At 37.7% G+C, this 21,729-nt stretch overlaps 1 protein-coding gene across 2 annotated transcripts in view; it reads left to right on the plus strand.

Annotated features, from left to right (window-relative positions):
- Positions 1-227: 227 nt before the first annotated feature.
- HECTD2 (HECT domain E3 ubiquitin protein ligase 2) overlaps positions 228-21,729 on the plus strand; it is an 83,897-nt gene continuing 62,395 nt past the window's right edge. Inside the window, exons 1-3 of one of the 2 annotated variants that reach the window (XM_050804880.1) lie at positions 228-524; positions 10,799-10,803; positions 14,203-14,333. In XM_050804880.1, the coding sequence (XP_050660837.1) occupies positions 387-524; positions 10,799-10,803; positions 14,203-14,333 (274 nt within the window). In that variant the 5' untranslated portion in view covers positions 228-386. Of the gene's footprint in view, positions 525-10,798; positions 10,804-14,202; positions 14,334-17,473; positions 17,530-21,729 lie in introns of those variants that run through there. The other variant, XM_050804879.1, reaches the window with a different exon arrangement.

Raw genomic sequence — 21,729 nt, forward strand, 5'->3', positions numbered from 1 at the left:
AACAATATGGCGGCCGGGCGTCGACCGCGGCACCTTCTCTCCGGGCCCTCGGGGTTGACAAGGGCGGCTACCGCCGGCGCTCCTGACCCGCGACGCGCGAGCCCCGGGCGGGCGGGGGAGGCGGGAGCAAGACACCTGTGGTAGCTGTGGGGAGCCGTGTCCGCGGGCCTGGCGCGCGCGGGGGCGGCCGGCGGGGTCGCGCGGCCTCGGGCTCGCGCGCAGAGGCGCGGGCGCGGGCGGGGGCGGAGTGGCGGCGGCGGCGGCGGCGGCGGCAGCTAGAAGCTGCAGCCCAGAGCCCTCTCGCGGCCGCGGCGGCAGCAGCAGCGCCAGCCCCAGCAGCACTGAGGCTGCCGCCGCCGCCTGGCGCTCCCGCCGCCCGGCCCGACATGAGTGAGGCGGGTCGGGTACCCTCGCCCGCCACTCCGCTGGTGGTGGCGGCGGCCGCGCCTGAGGAGAGGAAAGGGAAGGAGCCGGAGCGCGAGAAGCTGCCGCCCATCGTATCGGCTGGCGCCGGCGCGACCGCGGTAGGTGGTGGGCCGGGGCCGCCTGGCGCCCCGACGGCGGGAGTCAGGAGGGACGGCGGACGGGCGAGGGCCGCCAGGAGGCCCGCGTCTCCCCTGGGCACCCCCTGGCACTCCAGGGAGAGGCACCCAGGCCGCCCTTCCTTGGGCAGAAATGAAAGAGTTGTGCCTCGTGGGCAGCCCAGAACACTTCGCGAGCTACATCTTCCACCCTCGGGAAATGTTGGGGGTGGTCGGTTCCGCTGGATGTTTGCGTTATTTTCTGGGGCTTGGGCCCCCACTTTATCTAAGAGAATTACCTGCATCTTGAGTCGGCATGATCTGTTGGATGAGCATAGGTGTCAGCAGGCGGGAGTGGGTTTTCCACGGAGGTGCCTGCCTGCCCTGGAGGCGCGCGGATTTTTGTCCTTTTCTTCGCGTTTCTTTCCCTTCCCCCTTCAGATTAAACAGGCTGTGCGGCGAGTTTCCACTTAATTGTGACCTTTCCGTTGCTGTCAGGGTAGTGGGAGGTAGATGCATCAGTAATGGTTTTATTTTTCATATGGTACAGACATGTGACTCAGGTGGGGGGAGGCTTTTTGAACCTTTTATTTAAACCCAAGTTATCTAAGCTTAACAGGGATGATTTCCCAGCTGTATCTTCGTAAGGGTTATTTGGAGAGCGCTCTCAGGCTTCGAACTACATATTGCCAGATGATGTCATGGGACAGCCCCCTCCCCCTCTTTCCCTATTTTTACTGGTGGTTGTGACTGGTTAATTCGAAGCACAATCAAAGAAAAAAAAAAACTCGGCTTTTGCAATTTTTTATTTTGACATAATATTTAAGTACTTTTTGAAAGTTTACTTTGATATATTTAAAGATCATGACTTGTCAAGCAGCTGTGTGTGACAAAATAGTAAAAGTTTAGTGAACATTATACATTTTATTTTTTCCTACTTGCAATTCATTTCTTAAAACCTCCCTCTTAAATGACTAAGAACTTACTAAAATAGCTCACTCTTCGTTAAGTACTGTATTGGTGTTAGGAATAATTTTTGGATTCGGTAGGTTTTTCAAAAATGTCTGAGGGCCCTGATAACTGGAAATTGTTAAAACAAGCTCTTTAAATCGATGCAGCAAATTGTGAACAGTAATGATACACATTTAAAAGCGTAGTTACAATTGATTGGTAGATTGGAGCTGGGGTTAGGGATTACCCTGGGAAATGCTTTGAAGAAATTTGTCACCCAGCAGCTTGGAGATCTGGTTCCTGCTGCTGGTACCCTAGGTTTTCAGATTTTGTATAGGAAGTCCAACTCACAGAATTACAGCAGTTCCTTTATATGTTGGTTGTTTAAAAACAGTAAATGTATGTACTTATAGAAACAGTTAAATGAGTGGGTTTAGGTCCTCAAGCAAACGCTCTCCCAAAAACCTATTTATCTCAGTGTAACTGAAAAATTGCCGTTTTGGAATAAAAATTTGCAAGTGTCGATACAAGTCTACAGTCTGCTTTGGGATTTCAAGTTTTTCAGATTTTAGAAAGGTAATTAGGTACATATATCATATATTATTTAAAACCCACAGTAAGGTCCTAGCCAGTTCTCTCTAATCAAGCATATTAATAACTGCAGTGAAATGTATGTGTTCATGCTAAAGGGAAAAAAGTAGCGTCATGTCAGTTCAGATCAGGTGCATGTTTTTGGCACCAAATGAGTTGCAAAAACATTTCAGTTTCAAGAATTTATAGGACTTTGAAATTGTAAATAGAGGATTATGGACTTGTACTACTAGACAAAGAGAAGAATATATTCAAGAAAAAAAATCTTGAATTAAACTTTGAAAAGATATAAGTTGGAATAGAAGAGGATAAGGATAAATATGAAAAAACTTGAGGGTTTTTTTTGTTTTGTTTTGTTTTGTTTGAGACGGAATCTTGCTCTGTCGTCAGGCTGGAGTGCAGTGGCGCGATCTCGGCTCAGTGCAATCTCCGCCTCTCGTGTTCAAGCCATTCTCCTGCCTCAGCCTTGCTTGTGCCTTATAAAGTCTTTCAGAGTCAGTACCATTGATTTTTTATGACAGGGTTTTTTTAACAGAATTTATGACAGGATCTGTGGCAGAATGTGTGTGTGTGTTTGTCAAAGAGAGACTTCAAAGCTAGAATTCAGAGCTATAGCAGTGAAAAGCTTAAATGTAGAAAATCTATGCTTGGTCCTTAGTCCATCCAAAGGATAAGAAATCCAGGAGAACTGGGGTGGTGATTGACTTTCACAGCGGTTAGGAAGGCCGTGGTATGTGTGGGGAGGGAAGGAGATCTTGGTGTGTGAGGTAGGTGGGCAGGGAAATACAGCTTATGGCCTCTTGAGTTGTTTTTCAACCTCCTATAGATTAAACAGAGCTCCTAGAGGTTTGCTTATGAACCTAATTGTCATTAATAACTTTTTCTTTGAGACATTCCAGTTATTCTTCCTTTTTGCCCCAGCCTAATGGTTCTACCTGTCTAGTTTGTGTCTGTGACTCAATTTGTGATCCTACAATAGTGGCTTTTTCAGAAAACCATTGTGTCACATTTGTAAATGAATATATATGAATAAAATAATATAAATATTATAAATAAATAGAAGGTCAGTTTACAGTGACCCTAATTAAAGTTGAAGAGTTAGGCTGTATCGTGTATGTTTACAGACAGGTACGGGGTGGGAGAAAGAATGCTGGAAAGGACAGCCGTAAAGTGTTTTATCCTAAGACCATCTAAGCATGAAGGAAGTCCATTCCAGCTAGTGAGGAGGTGCCTAACACAGTGGTTTCAAGCCTGACTGACCGCAGAGTTACCTTGGTAGCATGTTAAAGTCCTCATTCCTACATCTCACCCTAGAGCACCGGTTTTCAACCTTAGATGCACAGTAGAATTAACTGAGGAACTTTTAACGCTATCATTATCCAGACCCAAATGCAGGCTTGTTAAATCAGAATTTCTGGTGATGTTGCTCAGGCATCTTTTTTTTAATTTAATTCCCCGGGTATACCAAGATTGAAACTTGACACTCTATATACCGAATTAAAAGCTCCATGGGCGAGGTGTAGGAATCTGTATTTTTAAATTACCATCTCCCAAATCTACTTAGTTTGTGGAGCAGCATTTGAAATGAACTTGTGACAGGTATGGATTAAGTGAACGAGAGACAGCAGAAATCAGGCATGGTGGGGAATTGAAAGAAATGGCAGTGAAAGTGGTTCCAGTTGGAGATGCACAAGAGGCTCAAGATAGAGCCCTCAGAGACTTTCAGTGTTTGGGTCTTGGCCTTGCTGCTGTGGAGAGGTGATGCAAGTCCATGGAGCTAAGCAAAATAAAGAATTTGAAGTAGTGTATGAATATGAAGGGCTGATAATATGAATATTAAATTTACTGAGGTTGATGGATTGGAGTGGAATATTATAAATTAGTTATTGATGTATTGCAGATGTTTAAAAAAGTGGTGAATGAGAAAGAAGAAAATGCTCAGAGGTGGGGCAGAAATAACGGTGTCAGTGAGGACAAATTTGACTTTTTACTTCTGCGCCTAATCAGGTGAACAGAAGAGAGAGGTTCTACATGGGGTAGAACCCTCTGGATAGGGTACCAGTACAGTGGGTTCAAGAAAGAGCTAGATTTGACTTAGGTCAGGGTGGTGAAGAGAAATGGGAGGATATTAGTTGAGAATTTTAAAGGGATGTTAGCCTGTAATAGAAGACAAGAGGAAGAGCTTGAGGGTGAGCATAATGTGTGTGGAGAGGATTTGATGGAGTTTAGTAACAAGAATGAGAAGTTTGCTTATCAGGTGTGTATAAATGGGGTTGATGGAGTCCCTGGGACAAAATGTAACTGCCAGTTATTGGACATCTTTTATGTTTAGTTTTGTACTAGGTGCTACAGAAAATGCAAAAAGACAAGGTTTTAAAAAGTGGTCTCTGCCTCGGGGTATGCAGGGTTAACACATGAAAAGCAAAGCAATATGTAAAAGCCACAATGAGCCATAGAAACAATTTGTACTATTGGAGATTAGAGAAAGGCGATCACTGTATGCAGAACTATGAAGAAAGGCCTTGAAGTAAAGGTAATTATTTAAGCTGGCTGGCCATTGAAAAATGATAGGATTTGGATAGGCAGAAGAAAGTGGGCAAAGTAATCCAGTGATGAAAACAACATGAGCAAGGCTTAAAAGGAAAAATTAGTGAGTAATAAAGTGAGCCCAGTGGAAGCATGCTGGGAACTTGTGGGAGGTAAGAAAGATTGCATGGGGGCTGGAGCCAGATCACTAGGCAGAGAAGCATAGACAGTTTTTTTTTTTTTTTTTTTTTTTTCCCTGTGGTTAGTGGGAAGCTATTGGAATTTCTGAAATAGAGGAACAACATAATGAAATCAGTGGTAGTGTATAGTTAAGCTGGAGGAGGAAGAAAGTGAAGAAAAGAGCTTTGTAGCTCATGCCTGAAGCAATGAGTGCATCCACTAAGGTGGTGGCCACAGGACAGAGTGTAAGGGATGAGAGCATACACACCATGTGGAACCTAACTAGACAGCAGAAATGAAAGGGAAGAAGCATTAATAAAGGAAAAGGACTCTGAGATTTCCAGATGAGGTCAATAGCATTCCAAATTAGAGAGAGAAAGAGTGTGTGTGTGTGTGTGTGTGTGTGTGTGTGTGTGTGTGTGTACGTATGTGTACTTAACAATAATATACCCAGCTAGGTATTTGGAACAATCTTGTATGGAAAATGTTGTGCCCTTTGTTCATTATGCTCTAAACAAGAGTTGAGATGGGAAAGAATTAACGCTATGGTGATGATAAGTAATTGAAGAAACTACAGATATTACAAATATACAAAATAAGTGTGTATAACAATAATAGCTACTTATTGAGTGCCTACTCTGTGCGAAGCATTTGCTTTGTATTCTTTTATTTAGTTAAATAATGCAACCAAAAGCAATCACAACAACCCCGTGAGGAAGATATTTTCCCACTTCACAGAAAAGGAATCTGAGAGTCAGGTTATGTGTACCTTGCTGAGGAGTAAAATGGCTAGTCAGGGACAGTGGTTGCTTTGTAACGGAGATGTTTCTGATTCCTATTCTTTGCCCAATTCTGAACACTCTGTATCTGTGGTCATAGGTAATAGGGGCCATGTGGTACAAAGAAGCTGCACCTATGGCATTAATTCTAGTTTGAAAAAGAACTTGTCGCCCAGTAACAAATTTGTTTAAATTTTTGTTACTGGAGATAGAACAATCATGGAAAAGATATGTTCTAGGATATCTAATTGCTTGTTTATGGTATGAATAGATCATTAAATTATATGTAAAATCAATCTGATTGAAGCAAAATAGTCCAAGAGACTTAATACATAAAAAGGGAGGGCTATGACTGTATAAATACATACCCACCATGTCTTAAGTTTGAGTGGGTTGTAAAGTCTCTTTGTCAACTTTTTTTTTAACTACAAAATCATAATGTAGTGCTTGCTTATTTTCCCCTTCATGAATAACCCATTAGGACACAAATAATTTATAACTATATTTAACAATTGGAGAAAAGCGGTTATTATAAATTCTGAGCCAGAGAACCTCCAAAAAAGTCAAGTATGATTCTGCTTTGCTGTTTGTAACTCTCCATCTATAAAATGGGGAAAATAATAATTGAACCTACTTCATAAGGTAGAAATGAAGTCTAAATTAATACACATAAAACATTTAGAAAAACACCTTGTACAAAGTAAGCACTCAGTGTTAGATGAGATTATTAAAGTCATGTGTCATATAACAATGTCCCAGTCAATGACAGATCACATAATCTGAAGGTGGTCTAATGCCTTTTCTGTTTAAATATGTTTAGATGCATACTTAGTGTTACAGTTGTCTACAGTATTCAGCATGGTAACATGCTCTATAGGTGTTTGTATCCTATGAGCAATAGACTATATCATATAATCTAGGTGTGTAGTGAGCTGTACTATCTAGATTTGTATAAGTATACTCTGTGATGTTTGCACACCTACAAAGTTGCCTAATGAAGCATTTCTCAGGAAATATCCCCATTGTTAAGCAACACATGATTGTGTTTACAAAGCAACATCTGTAGCTGAAAAGCTGTTTGTAAGCCAGCCAGCCCTTTCTACTCTACTCCTGTCCTGTGGATTTGGTACTTTCCTTCACAGCCTTCTATATCAAGTGTGAGGCCCTGTTTGATTTCCCTATTTTTTTCTCCATTTTTTTTTTTATAGTTTTATAGTTAACTCTGACTGAAGAATCCCTTCTTGAGTGGTAAAATGTTATACTGATGAGCTATATGAATAACTACTTGTTTTTAAGTTGATATCTGTAACTTGGAGGATATCTGTGTGACATTCTAGTGAGCCATCAGAAAACATTTTTTTGAAATGAATAATTAAATGAATGTGCCTTTTGAAAATAGAAGTTATTGAGATTTTACCAATTCAGCTGAATTGAAAAATCGGTCTGAAATTTGAGTCTGCTTAATATATTTCAAAGTAACTTGGTTTTGTTCTAGATGTTTTTGTTAAAAAAAGAACCAGACTCTTAATTGGTTGAGGAATTTTGACTGGATCAAAATGCGCATTTAAAAAGTAATATTTTACTGTTTAAGCATAATGTATTCATGTATTTTTAATATTTTCTTATATTATAAAATAAATGAATAAAATCTCTGATGCCACCTTGCCTTCCTAATGATAAATGAACTGAAATTTCTGAGCTTCAGGACTAACGTTTGTAGGGCTAATTTTCAGTCATCTATATGATCAATTGCGTTGATTTGTGTGTATGTGTGTGACAAAATTTTGTTTCAGAATCCACATCCTTATTTCCTAGTCTCCATTTAAAGATATGATTTATATCACTTAAACCAATTCCACTTGGGCTGGTGCTTTTTTGGTTGGTAGGGAACTTTCCACCTTGAAAGTAGCTGAGTTTTCATATCTTAGTAGAAGGATGGTAGAACAAAGTTAGCATTTCATGAGTTTATAACCTACCATCCTAATAGGGAACTGTGAAAAAGCATACAAAAAGAGAAACAAAATATCTTTACCCAGGATCAGGGCCTAAAATAGTCTCTTTGTAGACTCTAAATTATATCATTGGCTCCAGGATGGCTCTGATTGGTAGTTTAGGTCAGTTTATTAAAAATTGGTAAAACAGGGTATCTTAAATGTTTTCTATTTTAACTTGAAACCTATAAATATGCGTTTATCAGTTTTTTGGTCATCATAACCTTTGTTCAGTATCTTAGGAAGCTACTCATTCTTTTGAAAAAGTAGTTTTTATATGCATCACAGATTCCTGGACTCATTGAGACTAAAGGGTGAATTTTATAGACATAGACGTTCAATTTAAAGTATTTTAATTCAGAAACTAAGATAGTGAGATATGGCTTTTAAAGCATTTCATGATGGAACAGCCAGCACTTACTCGTTTTTTCAAAGATTGGGTTAGAATGGGAAGAAAAATGTTGATCTTCTAAGGCAACTTTTGGAGTATAGAGGATGATCAAAGTAAATTTTACCAGAATTTTAAATATAGAAGCACTTGTTAGTCAATTCAGAAGTGATCATGGAAAACCATGGTTATTCTTACTAGCATTGGTAGAAAAATATGATGAAGAAATTGGAAATTTAAGATTCAGTCTCTTCCTCAGTAGAGGTTGAAAGTAGGAACTCATGTATTCAAATAAAATTTAAAATAAGGTTGAAAATATTTAACTATATGTTAATAGCAGAACAGGTACTCTTTAAGTATTTGTCCATTTAAATATCTTGAGATTATTACATATAATCTATGTGATTATATCATCAAAAAGACCATTGAAGCCCACATTAGGTACTTGTGAAATAAGATTTTTGATTAGTTCTTGTAATTACTACATTTTTCTGCTGTTTGCAACGTTTACTGAATTCTAGTTTAATAAATGTATGGTCAGCCTCTGCCTAGAGAATCAGGTCTATTATTTATTATGCCAGGTTGAAATATTTTGAGTATTTTTTTCCCTCAAAGAATTCTTAGTGTTTTTCCCTGTGTTCTCTATTTGTACTTATCTTCAATCTGGAACAGCTGGTTGAGTATCCTGCTACTATCTATTCCTCAACACCCCCAGCCCACTGTAGGCTGGCCACATTCCAGGCCATCATCTTTAGTGTTCTTCTGTAGGACTCATAGATAACATTTACAAAACTCACGAAGCCACATGTAATAGCTGTGGTCCAAATTTCAGAAGGTTTGTAAAGTAATGTTCTTTAACATTTAATTTAGTCTGGAGTTTGATGTCATATTAATACCCAATAACTTCTTGATTTGATTCTCTAATATTAATTATTTTGCCATTGCACAAAATGATGCCCTTTTTTTTTTCTCATGGAAGTGTTAGGTTGTAAGATTTCTTTTGTATAAGCTGATGTGGGGCAACTGGTGTTTTGAGAATTTACTTTTATTATTCTATCAATGTGTGAAAGTATCTATGATTAATTTCATGTCATCTCAAGTATAATGTGTCAAGAGCACAATTATTTTACAAACAAGAGACTTATTAGACCAAGGAATTTTTATTATGTTGTTTAAGCTTTTATGATTACAAAAAAAAAGAAAATCAGGCTGGGCTCAGTGGCTCACACTTGTAATCCCAGCACTTTGGGAGGCTGAGGCAGGCAGATCATAAGGTCAGGAGTTCAAGACCAGCCGGACCAACATGGTGAAACCCCATCTCTACTAAAAATACACAAAAAAAAAAAAAAAAAAAAAAAAAATTAGCCGGGCATGGTGGTGTGCGCCTATAATCCCGGCTGCTCAGGAGGCTGCGGCAGGAGAATCACTGGAACCTAGGAGGCGGAGGTTGCAGTGAGCCAAGATTGTGCCTCTGCACTCCAGACTGGGCGACAGAGTGAAACTACATCTCAAAAGGAAAGAAAGAAAGAGAGAGAGAGAGAGAGAGAGAGAGAGAGAGAGGGGAGGGAGGGAGGGGGGGGGGAGAGAGAGAGAGAGAGAAAGAAAATCAGCCTCCTTTTGGCAAAAGAGAATTTATTGAAATGAGGCACATAGATTGGAAGCAGAAAACAAACAGGAACAGAGACTGGCTGTTTTTTGTGCCTCTGCTATTCTCTTTTAGCTGGTCAGTCTTTTCTATATTCCTCTGTCTAAAATCTCGAAAGACCTCTGGTTGACTTACTAGGAAGCATCAGTGTCCATCATGCCAAGCCAGCTAATACGTGGCTACCCTAATTGCAGATGGGCTACCTCTTAGTTGAGTGCCTACCTCTGCTCTAGTCCACAGCCATTCCTGCACAAAGAATAACAGCAATGCTATGGGGACCACGAGTGGGGCAATTTAAATAGAAGGGAACATTAGATGGCAACCATGGTAATGCACATAGTAGATCTTCCCTCAACCTTTGCATTCTAACCCCCTCAGGCTTTTTTCCCCTTCAGTAAAGCTTCTGAGTCATCCTTGCTCATTGCTTTCATTTTCTAACTTCCCATTCATTTGTCAGTTTTTTTGGTATAGTCCCTGCCACCACTATTACCCTGAATCTGTTGTCTCAGCTGTCCTCAAGATTTCATAGTTGCCCCATTTCAGTTAGGCACATTTTAGACCTAACCACTCTTCATTATTTAAGATTATTGACCTTTTTTTTTCTTTTCTTGAAACTTTATCCTCCCTTATTTTTAACACATCACTTTCTTCTCGATTTCTTATCTCTTTGGTCATTCATTCTTAATCTCCTTTTCCAGCTCATAACATACATCCCAATATTTCCCACAGTTCTGTCCTTATATTGTCAGGTGTGTCCAATCTTTTGGCTTCCCTGGGTCACATTGGAAGAATTGTCTTGTGTCACACATAAAATACACTAACACAAACAATGGCTGATGAGCTAAAAAAAAAAAAAATCACACACAAATATTTATAATGTTTTAAGAAAGTTTACGAATTTGTGTTGGGCTGCATTCAAAGCCATCCTGGGCTGCATGCACCCTGGGGGCTGTGGGTTGGACAAACTTGTTACAGGTTTTCTGTTGCTATATTACAATAACCCTGTTATAAAAATTCATTATTTTGTCATGCAAAGCATACTTTTGCCTAGTGAGCATTGGTTCCTTTTGCAGTTACTCACAAATCATGTTGATATAACCCTGTCTAGAATTTTCTTCAAAGATGCTTTCTTCTATACAGTGAGGTGTCAAAATATGCCTATTCTTCTGAAATTTGAAGAAACCTTTTTACAATGTTTATTTCATTTACTTTATAATTTATGGTAGGGTTTGTTCATTCTCATTATGCTTCAGACTTACACTTGAAATAGCTGTTAACAATTTGGTCATTTCTAGCCCAGGCTGTCATTCCTCTTCATTCCCTATTATTACTATCTCCATTCAAATTTCATTTCTTCCAGTAGGCCTGGTTTAGCTTCCAGTATTTCTACCCTTTATTCTATTCCCTAGACTGCTACCATAGTGATTTTTTTCTAAAATACAGATATGATCTTGTCATTTCTTGCTTAGAAGTGCTCAATGATTTTTCTCTATCTCTGTGCAGGATAGAATCTATACTCTGTAGCCTGAAGGCCTCATAACATGGCCACTACCTACCTTCCCAGTCATATCTTGCTGGACCTTTCTCCCTTTCTGATTCTATATTCCAACTACACTGCTCCCTAAATCCTACTGTTGCTTAGTCTTCTTAGATAACATTCATGACAGTTGTCAGTGAAAAAATGCCCTCTATATGTTAAATTATTGTAGATATTTACAGCAAAGTTAACAAAAGGAGGGACCATTTATTATACAAGCATGACTAACCTTCTTTTACAAATTGGTTACTTTCTTATAACTGTCAAATTCGTGTGTCCAATTTGGCATTTGTTCCCCCTATTATTAAGATTTTCTGAGAGAACAAAATATACAAATAAGCAAACTTAGCCCCAGTTGTTAATAAAATTCTTATTTAAGCATCCTAATATATATAATAAGGAATGATTTACTTTTTCAAATATGTAACCTGTTTAGATTTCATTTTCCTAATCAACACACTAGTTTTGTGTACTTGAACAAATTGCTTTAATTTACCAATATTATGCAAATTACATAATTTACTGACTATTTTATAGAAAGATACTGTGTATCACTGTCTTACCTCTCTTTTCAATTTTTTCTCTTATCTTTGAGACTCTATAAATCCACTAGACATTAGAACTGATAGTTGTTGAATAACTGTTAATTGAATTCTTAGTTTTTATTATTTGGAGATCCCACAAGTGAACTAAGCAATATTCTTTGAGACCTCTTTTATTAAGAAGAGGTGAAGGAAGGGGGAAGAAAAGAAAAGAAAATGTTAAAGTCTTTCCCAGATGGCTTAGGACATCAGAAGTTTCCCTAAAGTACATTTAGTTGTTCTGCTTATGTAATATTCTCTGGTTACGTGAATTGCTCCTAAAGAGATTAAATTTAACTCAACATACATCTATAAAAGTAGAGATTACATCAACCACGAAGGGTTGTTGTGAAAATAGGCTGATGTGTTCAACACACCTACTGTCACATGCTAAGCCCTTAATTAGTGACAGCTGCTATAGTGAGAGACTGTAATGTAAGTGTTAAGAATATAGATTTCATGGTCATTCAAACTGGAATTTGAATCCTGGCTTCCCATTTATCAGCTCTGTGAACATGGGCATGGAAATTCAATTTCCCCATCTATAAAATGGGGTGTAAATACATATAGGAATGTTATAATGTATTAAAGTGGCTACTATAGTAGTAGGTATATAACAAGTACTCAACAAATGACTTGTTTCCTAACACAGAAATACTAACCCAGACATTACTGAGCTGAAATCTAGCCAAGAATCACGGACCAAGCAAAAACAAATTACAGTAAAATCTATGAACAGCCAAAAATGTCACACCAAAAAAAATGCATATGTGTTTTTCCTTTACTCAGGAAAGTGTCCCTCAGGTTCCCATTTAGTGTCCATTACATCACTGTTGCTTGTTAGGTCACTTTAGGTGAGTCTCAGACAGTTCCACTTTCCTTTTCTGTGAAATAAAGGAGCTAGCTAATTTCTAAAAGTCTCTTAATTCCAGAGACTTTTTAATTCTATGTGTATAGTATCTGAAATTTATTTTCTTTGGGCTCTTTTATATTTTCTTTAAAAAGTAAATTTAAAGTATAGCACCTATGCACAAGACTCACTGTATGACAAGCTCTGTGTTGAACTTCTAGTCCAGTGTGAAGGGCCAATATTAGAATGATTATAATTTTAGTGGAACAATGTAAATAAATTACAAGAACAAATAAGAATGATTGGTTTTATAGAAATGGTGAACACTGGAAAAAGCTTCAGAAACAAGTTGTGATAGGCTATTCTGCAGTTACAAATTAGCCCCAAGTTTCAGTGTTTGAAAACTGTTAAGGTTTATTATTGCTAATGGTATAGTCTAACATTGGTCAGGATTGGCTGTTTCACATAGTCACTCAAGAACCCAAGCTAACAGATGCTCTAGCATCTCAACTCAGCCTGGATGGTTGCCAGTTGAGGAAAATAGAGAAAAGCTAGAGTTTTGCCCCAGTCTTAAATGCATTGGTACTTTCGGACTCAGAAATGACAGGTGTCATTTCCACTTGTGGCCTATTAGAATGAATCAGATGGCTCTACCTAACTGTAAGATAATGGGGAATTTAGTGAGCATAAATGCTTCTGCTATATTATATGAGTGAATTCTGAAAAGGTAAATGGCAATCAGTCTGGTAAATTAAGAAGGAGGAGATGAAAAAGAAACTCTTCCTCTACTGTGAAAGTGAAGACGTTACCTTCGGAATTAAAAAGTGGATGTTAAAGAAGTTAGCTACTGTATTCTCTTAAGCATCTGGAAATTGGAACATAGCATAAAAACATCTCAGAGAGCTGAGAATAAGCCCTGAGGCAGCTCTATAGCTTAATCTTGCGCTTCAAAGTATGTGTAAAGATTTTTTATATAATTACAAAGTACTGATTAATTAAATATGTACTATGAATTTTATAGGGTTGTTATTTTGTGAAAGATGTGTTAATGAATAGATTCCATGTTTTAGAAGATTGCTGTTACCTGTGCCTAAGGATCCCAAAGTGCTTAGCACTACTTCTAAAAAAAAAATCCTGGTATACCCAATCACAGTGCTTAGAAAAAAATTAATTCTAAAGGGTTATCTTTTTACCTGAACTTATAAAGTTACATCAAATGAGAGGATAGCCTTCAGTGAATCAGCCTGTAAGGTATTACATGCATGCTATTTATTAAAAATAATATTTATAGAGATCACAAAATTAGTATTATTTAAATGCATACTTAAAATAGTAGTTAACATTAATGGAGGGTGTGCAATGTGCAAGAACCAATGCTAATTATATGCATTATCTCTGTTAAATCTTACAATAACTCTATAAGATAGGTACTGTTGTTATTCCCATTTCCAAACTTCTCAGTTTGTAAGTGGATAGATAATAAGGCTGTTTTATATATGAGACAGTTAAGTCCTAGAAAAGGTAAGTCAAATTCATATACGTTTTTATCTATTGACTACTCGTCATCAAATTAAAATCTCTTATAAATGTTTGTGATTTTTGCAATAAAATAATTTATAGGTAGTAGGAAGTATACTGCAATGTTAACTTTTCTGTTTTTAGGGTTTGGGACAGAGGAGCCAAAGGCCAAAATTCCACTTTCAGCAGTTTTATTTCAGCTATTAGCCCGAAGAAAGAAGCCGCTGAAAACAGAAGTTCACCTGCACATCTTGTTTCCCCTAACATCAAGAATGGTAAATAATTTTTAAATATATTTTGGCTAAACATATATCATTAAATTATTTAAAAAGTAGATGTTAATTATTCAGCATTGTTCTGATAGGTCTAGTTAATACACCAAAAAGAAGCTGTATATGTATTTACCAGAAGCAGCAAAATCTTTATTTTTAGGTGAATGTTACCTAGAGTAAGAGAATGAAATACAAAACTCATGAGTAATAAGCAACTTTGATTAGAGAGGTGGCTACATTATAAATAAAATAATGTACATATATATTTTCTATATTATATAAATGTATATATTCAAATATTTAATGGATATCCCATATTTGAGCAGTAATCAATAAGAAGACTTTATGGAAAATATATGAAATACTTAGAAATAAACCTAAAAGGAAATGTGTAAATCTATTTGGAGAAAGCTATAAAACTGTTATCTAAAGACTAAAAAGGTAGTTTGAATGGAAAAGCTTATAGATATTATAAAGATGTAACATAGGTAAAAAGATAAATGGAAAAAATGTACATTATTTATAGTAGTGATATTTGAAGCAATCTGTATTAGTTAGCTAAATTATGTTAATCTGTACTGCAAATATTATGCTTCTATTAATAAAAATATGATATGTATGTAAAGTGACTAGGAGAAATGCCCATAATACATTGTAAATTGAAAAAAGTAAGTTACATCATTATAGGTAGAATATGAATCCAACGTTTTCAAGTGCAGGGAAACCTTTTGTACTTTGAGCATAGAAGGGTGCTCACCAATCTGTTAATGGGTTCCTCAGGGAGGTAGAATTGTGTGTATATTATTAATGTTTCTTATGTAACTCTATATTGTTTTATCACAGGAAATGTACATTACTTAAATACTTCTAAGTTCCCCTCACCTTGTAACAAGACAAAACAAACCTTCAAAGGCTTAAATGCCCCTCACACCCTAACCAAGCAAAACAAACCTAGAAATATTTAAAGACATATTTTCTGGTAAATTACCCGTGTCCATAAGCTGCATGTGGTATAAATTATTCTTGCACAGAGATTTTCTGTTTGACATTCTAAGCCAGTGCTAGACCTGTTCTACATTCTTATAGGTTAGTATTTATATTGCCTCATTTTTGAACATTTGCTTTTAATAACTTCTTTCTTTTATTTATTTGCATACACACACACACACACACACACACACACACACCCCTCCATCACGCCAATATTGCCCTAAGGAGGCACCTTTGAGTTCACACTCTGATTTCCATCTACTCCATTCCTTCTATACTAATGTCTTGATCTCTGAAGTCAGTTTGCCAACTCATATGCCTACAAGTTTTTGAGTGGCCATATTGACTCTTAATATGGTCCACTTATTTGAGCTTCCATCAATGTCTGCTTCCCTCTCATCTGCGCCTGTCTTGTGGAATCTGGACTTACCCCCAACTTGAACTTGGGGTATCTGCATAAATGACTCTGACTCTAGATGAGCAGATCTTTTAGCAGACTTCCTCTATCTTATTAGAACTCCTGGTACTGAATTTTCCTAGCTGTTCTATCTGGATGCCACCTGAATTCAGTTGTGACATGGAGTTTATCTGTTAGGGGCACTGCAGAAGTAATTCTTTCAGTGAATAGAAAGTTAGACTACATCTTCCAAATGTAAGCATGTTTATAGTTCCTTGATGTTTTGGGAAGCTTCTCTTACTTTCCAATAAGATTGTTTTCCTCAAAGATGCCTCATTTTTGGCAGTTATTATTATAATTTTCCTCCCTCTTCTCTGGTAGCAGGACCTATGCTGGGTTTCTCTAACAGCTTGTTTCCCTGTCTGATCAACTGGTATTAGGGAAACTGCAAAAACCCAGCGTGGGTTCACCTAACAGCTGAGGAATGCCTTTCCTCCCTGTGGATCACATGACTAGGTATGCCTGTCAAATTGGCTGTCCTTTTAGAAATACGTGAGAAGTGTAGGAGTTTTACCTACTGTAACAGCTGCTAGTGATGATATCTCTTCAGAGAAACAACCTGGATGATAAGTGATAGAGGAGAGAAAGTTAGCACTACATCGTCCCTTACTCTCTTGTGTCTTCCTTTCTAAAGTTATGATGCCCCTTTCACACTTAATTGAAACATTTTTAAGTAGCACAGAATATCTTTAAAAGAAATGAAGCAATTCTTCCCCAAACTTTCAAAAATGTCTTTCCAGTCTAGGTAGTTCAGAAAAGAGTAGCTATGAACTCTGACATTTACCTTGAGAGCAAGCTCATAGCCAGCTCAGCCCATTTCATGAGTTTAGTAGAACCTTGATATGACCTAATGAATTCTGTAGTTTTTACACACCCTGGAGAAAAGCATACTATGATCTTTGTCACTCTGAAGTAGCCAGGGAAGAACAAGTGGTCTGCAGCTGAAATTGCAATTGGATCTGTGTTTGAGTCCTGTGATCTTCACAGGTCAAGTACCCCAGAGTTTCACATTTTCTCTAAGAGCAACTTGAAGGGCAAGTGTTAGAAGAAACCTAGCACAGGGCTTGTTATTTGCGGAAAGCAAAGGACTTGCCACATAAGGATTCCTACCTTAGAAGAGGTATTTTCAAGTCCCAAATAACTCCATCTACAGGTTTCCTTAAAGAATGAACTGGTTTTAGACTAAATCTCTAAGATCTTTCGCTAGGTCAGAGTGGGTAACTTGGATTTGACTTTTCTTAACTCTTCCTATGGGAAGAGTAATTTTTTCTTTTTTATATTAAAGATAACTTTTTATTGACTAGGTAACACATCTATGTGTTTCAAAAATCAAAACTATAAAAATAAATATGTTTCAGACATCTCACTTTCACTCTCTTTTCTGTTGTCTCTTGTATTCTTTCCTGTGGTTTTTTTCAGGCAAATGCAAACAAATATAAATAAATATTTATATTTATTTATATATCATTTTCCACCTTTGGTGGGGTAACTATGTATGCATTGTCCAGAACCTTGCATTTTTGTCCAGTTCATGTATTCTAGATATCTTTCTGTATCAGTACATAGAAAATTTCTTTATTATTTTTTACAAATATATTCCATTGTATTGGATGTACATTGTATTAGAGTAAGTAAACTTGATTTATTTACTCAGATCCCTATTAAAATAAGTGATTTGTGTCCATTATTTTGTTATTGCAGATAATACCATAATGAATGACTCTGTACATACGTTGCTTTGTTCATCTGCAGGTATATCTATAGGATATTTCTAGAAGTGGGGTTGTTGGGTCCAGGAGTAAATGCATGTACAGTCTCCTTGAGTTTGAATCCATCTGTTTGTTTCCAGGACCTAGCATTCATGGTACATGTAGTCTATACTTAGTTAATAATTTACTGAATGAGGTAATGAATGGAGGCACTTTTTCTGGGTTTCTGGCATGTTTACCCTGTTGGAATGTTAAACCGATCTCAAGGCTGTAATAAATTGTGTAATTTATGTCCAAATTAAGACATCTATTTCACTAAAGATAACTTTATAGAGAGGGGACTTTCGAGTATTTTATATAACTAGGCTCATAAAAAGAACATTTCGCCCCTGCTTTTATCACAGTTTGACAAACACACATCATTGAACTTAGTAAAAAGCACATCTCTAAAATCTAATGAATGTATTTGCCTTATTTGGCTCTGATGGCTAAAGTCCTGTGAGTCAGACTTTTTTTTTCCTGTCTTTTTTCCTTTCTCTCTCCCACCTTCAATTTTATTTTTTGCCAAATGTTCAGAAAGTCATCCTATAGACAATAGTGTAAAAACCACTTGTTATGACTAATCCATTCTGGTCTTTCCTTGTTTCAGCTGCCTGCCACTACGAAGTAGTCATAAGCAGCACCAAAGTACTAAACTAATACAGGGATCCTTCAACTTGTATCTCATTTATTATTACCTGGCTGGTACTCACACATTGTCAGTTAAGAACCGAGTCTTTGGCTCAACTACTACCTATAACTGCCAATGTGATCTTAAACAGATAACTTCGCCCTCTTGTTTTTTATTGTGTCAAAAACATTTATAGAATGAGGAAATTGGGCATGGTGAGTCATAAAGTGTCATTTTACACCTAAGTTTTATTATTTAAATGGTTAATTTTCCACTATATTGATTTTGCTTGATGCTTGCTGAATTTTTGTTGTTGTTGTTCTTTTTTTTTTTTTTTTTGGACATCTTATAGTTTAATGGCTCCTACACCCATGTTAATTTAGTTTTCCATTTTAGTATTTGTTTTTATACATAGTATAAGGTTTGGCATCATTCAATAGTGGGAATAACATGAGTTTTGTAGCTTCTCAGGCTGGGTTTGAATTCTGGCTCTGTAACATACAAACTGTACAATCCTAGAAAATTTATTTAACCTCTCTGTGCTTATTTTCCATCATCTGTAAAACTGGATAATAAAGAAGCTACCTGAGGAAGTTGTAAAGATATGGATGAAAGCATTTAAAAAGTATTTAATTCTGTATCTTAGGAAGTTCAGTACATGTTATGACAATGTATATAGATGAGCTGTTTAGTTGAGAGCAGTTTAGTTGTGGAGGAAGATATTATCATGGGGCAGGAACATTACTCTTAGCAACTGATGGCACACATTTTAAAAATCCAAAATGTGTTATACATGCAGAAGACTATAATCAACATTTAATAATAAAATTGAAAACCCAAGAACTCAGCACTCAAGAGCAGTACTGGCACTATAAAAGCCCCAGGGAGCCCAAACCCTATCACATTGCCCCACCCTTCTGTCCAGAGGTTGACTATTGTTCCCTTTTTTTATAGTTCCCTCTGTATGAATGAGTCCCTCAGGAACAAAGGACACCTCTTGGGACGTGTGGCAGAGCTGCAGTTGAGACTATTAGATGTCTGTCAGAAAGACTCCTCCCTACTGTCAAAAGCACTGTAGCTTCAATCTGTGAGGTAACCTGAGTGTCATTAGCTGATAGTCAGCAGAGAAAGAAGAGGAGAAACAGGACGGATCTTGACCCACCCCCCACCTGGCAAGCCAGGAATAAGAGGAAGTAGGCTCACCTGTACATTCTGTCTTCAGTTTAAAAAGAGTACAGAGGCAAGTCAGGGTCTTGTGTGAGGATTGAAAGTATCAACATTGTTAAATTTCAGCCACTCAGTTTCAGTCTGTATGGAGTGTAGCTCCCACCTCAGACCACCGTGATTCCTGTTCTTTGAATTAGCAGGTCTGTCTACCTCCTGTCTCTGTCTCTCTGGGAAGCTTGTCGAGCCATCTCTTGTCTTGGAAGTTTTGAAATGCTATGCATCAGCGTTGTGCCTTGGTGTGGTTTGTATTCATCCCTTGTGCTGTTTTATTACGTGGTACGTAGCAGCTTCATGTCCTTAAATCTCATAGAAAGTTTCTTTGATTTATTTTTGTTGATGTGATTCCTCACCTGTTTTTTCTAATCCTTTCTTTCTGGCTCTCCTGGTTTAATTTCAAAAGCCAACTTTTGTTCTTTCCTGGACCTCTTAACTATTCTTTTTTACTTGTATTTCTCTTCTCTTTTGCTTTATGATTTAGAAATTTTCCTCAAAACTCGGCTACTGAGTATCTTTACTTCTATTATGGCCTGTTTATTAATTGTGAAAATGTTGTTCCACCGACTGAATCTTTCTTTTTTATAGTACCCTTTTTGTTCCCATGGTTGGTACTCTCTTTATTCCTCTGAGAAAAGCCTGAGTAATAGGTTGTAAAAATTCGTTTTTCGTCAGCCCTGCATGGTTTCCTGATTCCGCCATGTTGCCAATTTAGTCTCTTTGTTTTGGTTCGCTGTCCCTCCATATTGGAGGCGTTATTTTTTTGTCAAACTTAGAGTTTGGTTAGTCTTTGATTTCCTGCTCATGTTAATGGAGCGGAACCAAGATGGATGATTGGAAGGTGAGGCATAAATAAGATGTTGTTGACCATAATTAAGCTTTATTATGAGGCTATTTGGGTGGCCTGTTGATTTGAGGAAAACCCTGATGTCCGTATCTTTCGTTATATTCTTCTTAGCCTAATCAGCTTCCCCATGTATGTGTCTTCTGTCTGAGGGTAAAGGGCAGGGTAAGTATTCTGTTTGCGGGCGAGAAGGAGATTGTGGGGTCTCGTTTTGACTGGTCCAGTCACTTAGTATTAAGCAATTAGTTGTTGTATCTGCTACTGTGTCCTAGGTACTAAGTTTTTATAACCTCATCTCTGTCTGCATTCCCCTAGTCAAATGCACGGTCTGTTTTTAAACAAACTGCTCTCCAAGAATATAGGAATTTCCAGACTTCTGCGTGAGTTAGGGATGGAGGAGGGATAGTCATGTAGTGCAAGGAAAGAAGAGTCTAGGGAGGCTAACTTTTTATTCAGTTTTTACCATAGTTCGTGACTGGTTTGCCTTCCCCTTCATATTCCCCAGTTCCTAGATCTTCTGTGCCCTATTATAATTCTGCAGTGTAAACTCGTTACTTTGTTGATTTCTTATTGGGGCTTGTATTAAGCTGTCTCAGGGATACTAAACAATTTTCACTGACATCCGCTGCCTTCCTTGTTTTTTTATCCGGTTGAGGGGCTTAACGGGCTATTTCACCCCGTTGGAGTTTGTCCAGATTGACGGTATGATCTTTAAAAACAACAACAGAACCTTTTTACTCGTATTTTAAATGGGAATATTTTGGGAGGAAGTTAAATTGTGCTCCAGTCTGGCCATCGTTATCCCAAAAAACCCCTCCATTGTGTTTCTTTAACAGATAAGGAGTAAGAGATTCTGAGAGATTACATGATTTCTATTTTATACATGTTCCAGTATCTAATGCGTATATAATAAGAATCCTCCCTAAAATTTAGTGCTTAAAATTCAAGCTAATGGATGGGATAGTAGGGTTATTTTATATGTACAAATACGTAATTTGCATGGGGATCAGAGGGGACTAGGCTCATCTTGTTTCTCCTGAACAATAGTTGAGCGCGGTTGAATACTGAGAGCTGAATCTAACCCTGATAGGCTTGGTCACTTCCATGCCTGCTGATTGCTGCTGGTTGTAGGCTTGGAACCTTTAGATGAAACACCTACAATGGCTCTTTCAGGTGGCTGCTTGGCATCTCACTGCATGGTGGACGGATTTCCAAGGACAGACATATCAACAGAGCGAGAGCCAAGCAACAAATGGTATTGCCTTCAATAACCTTACTCATGCAGCTAGCTCCATTCTGCCACTTTTGTGATTAGCAAGGAGGTCATTAAGGGCTGGGACTCATAATAAAGGGGGGTAGAATTAGACTCCATTTTTGTTTGGCGTGAGGGCAGTATAAAATAATTTATAGACATATGTTAGATACAGAAAACGAAACAAGTTTTGTTGTATGGGTTGTTCTTTTCTTTGGTTGTTTTGTTTTTTGTTGTTGTTTTTTTCAGATATTTT

This window comes from Macaca thibetana, chromosome 9 (genome assembly GCF_024542745.1).
Source record: "Macaca thibetana thibetana isolate TM-01 chromosome 9, ASM2454274v1, whole genome shotgun sequence".
In the NCBI taxonomy this organism is placed as follows: Eukaryota; Metazoa; Chordata; class Mammalia; order Primates; family Cercopithecidae; genus Macaca; species Macaca thibetana.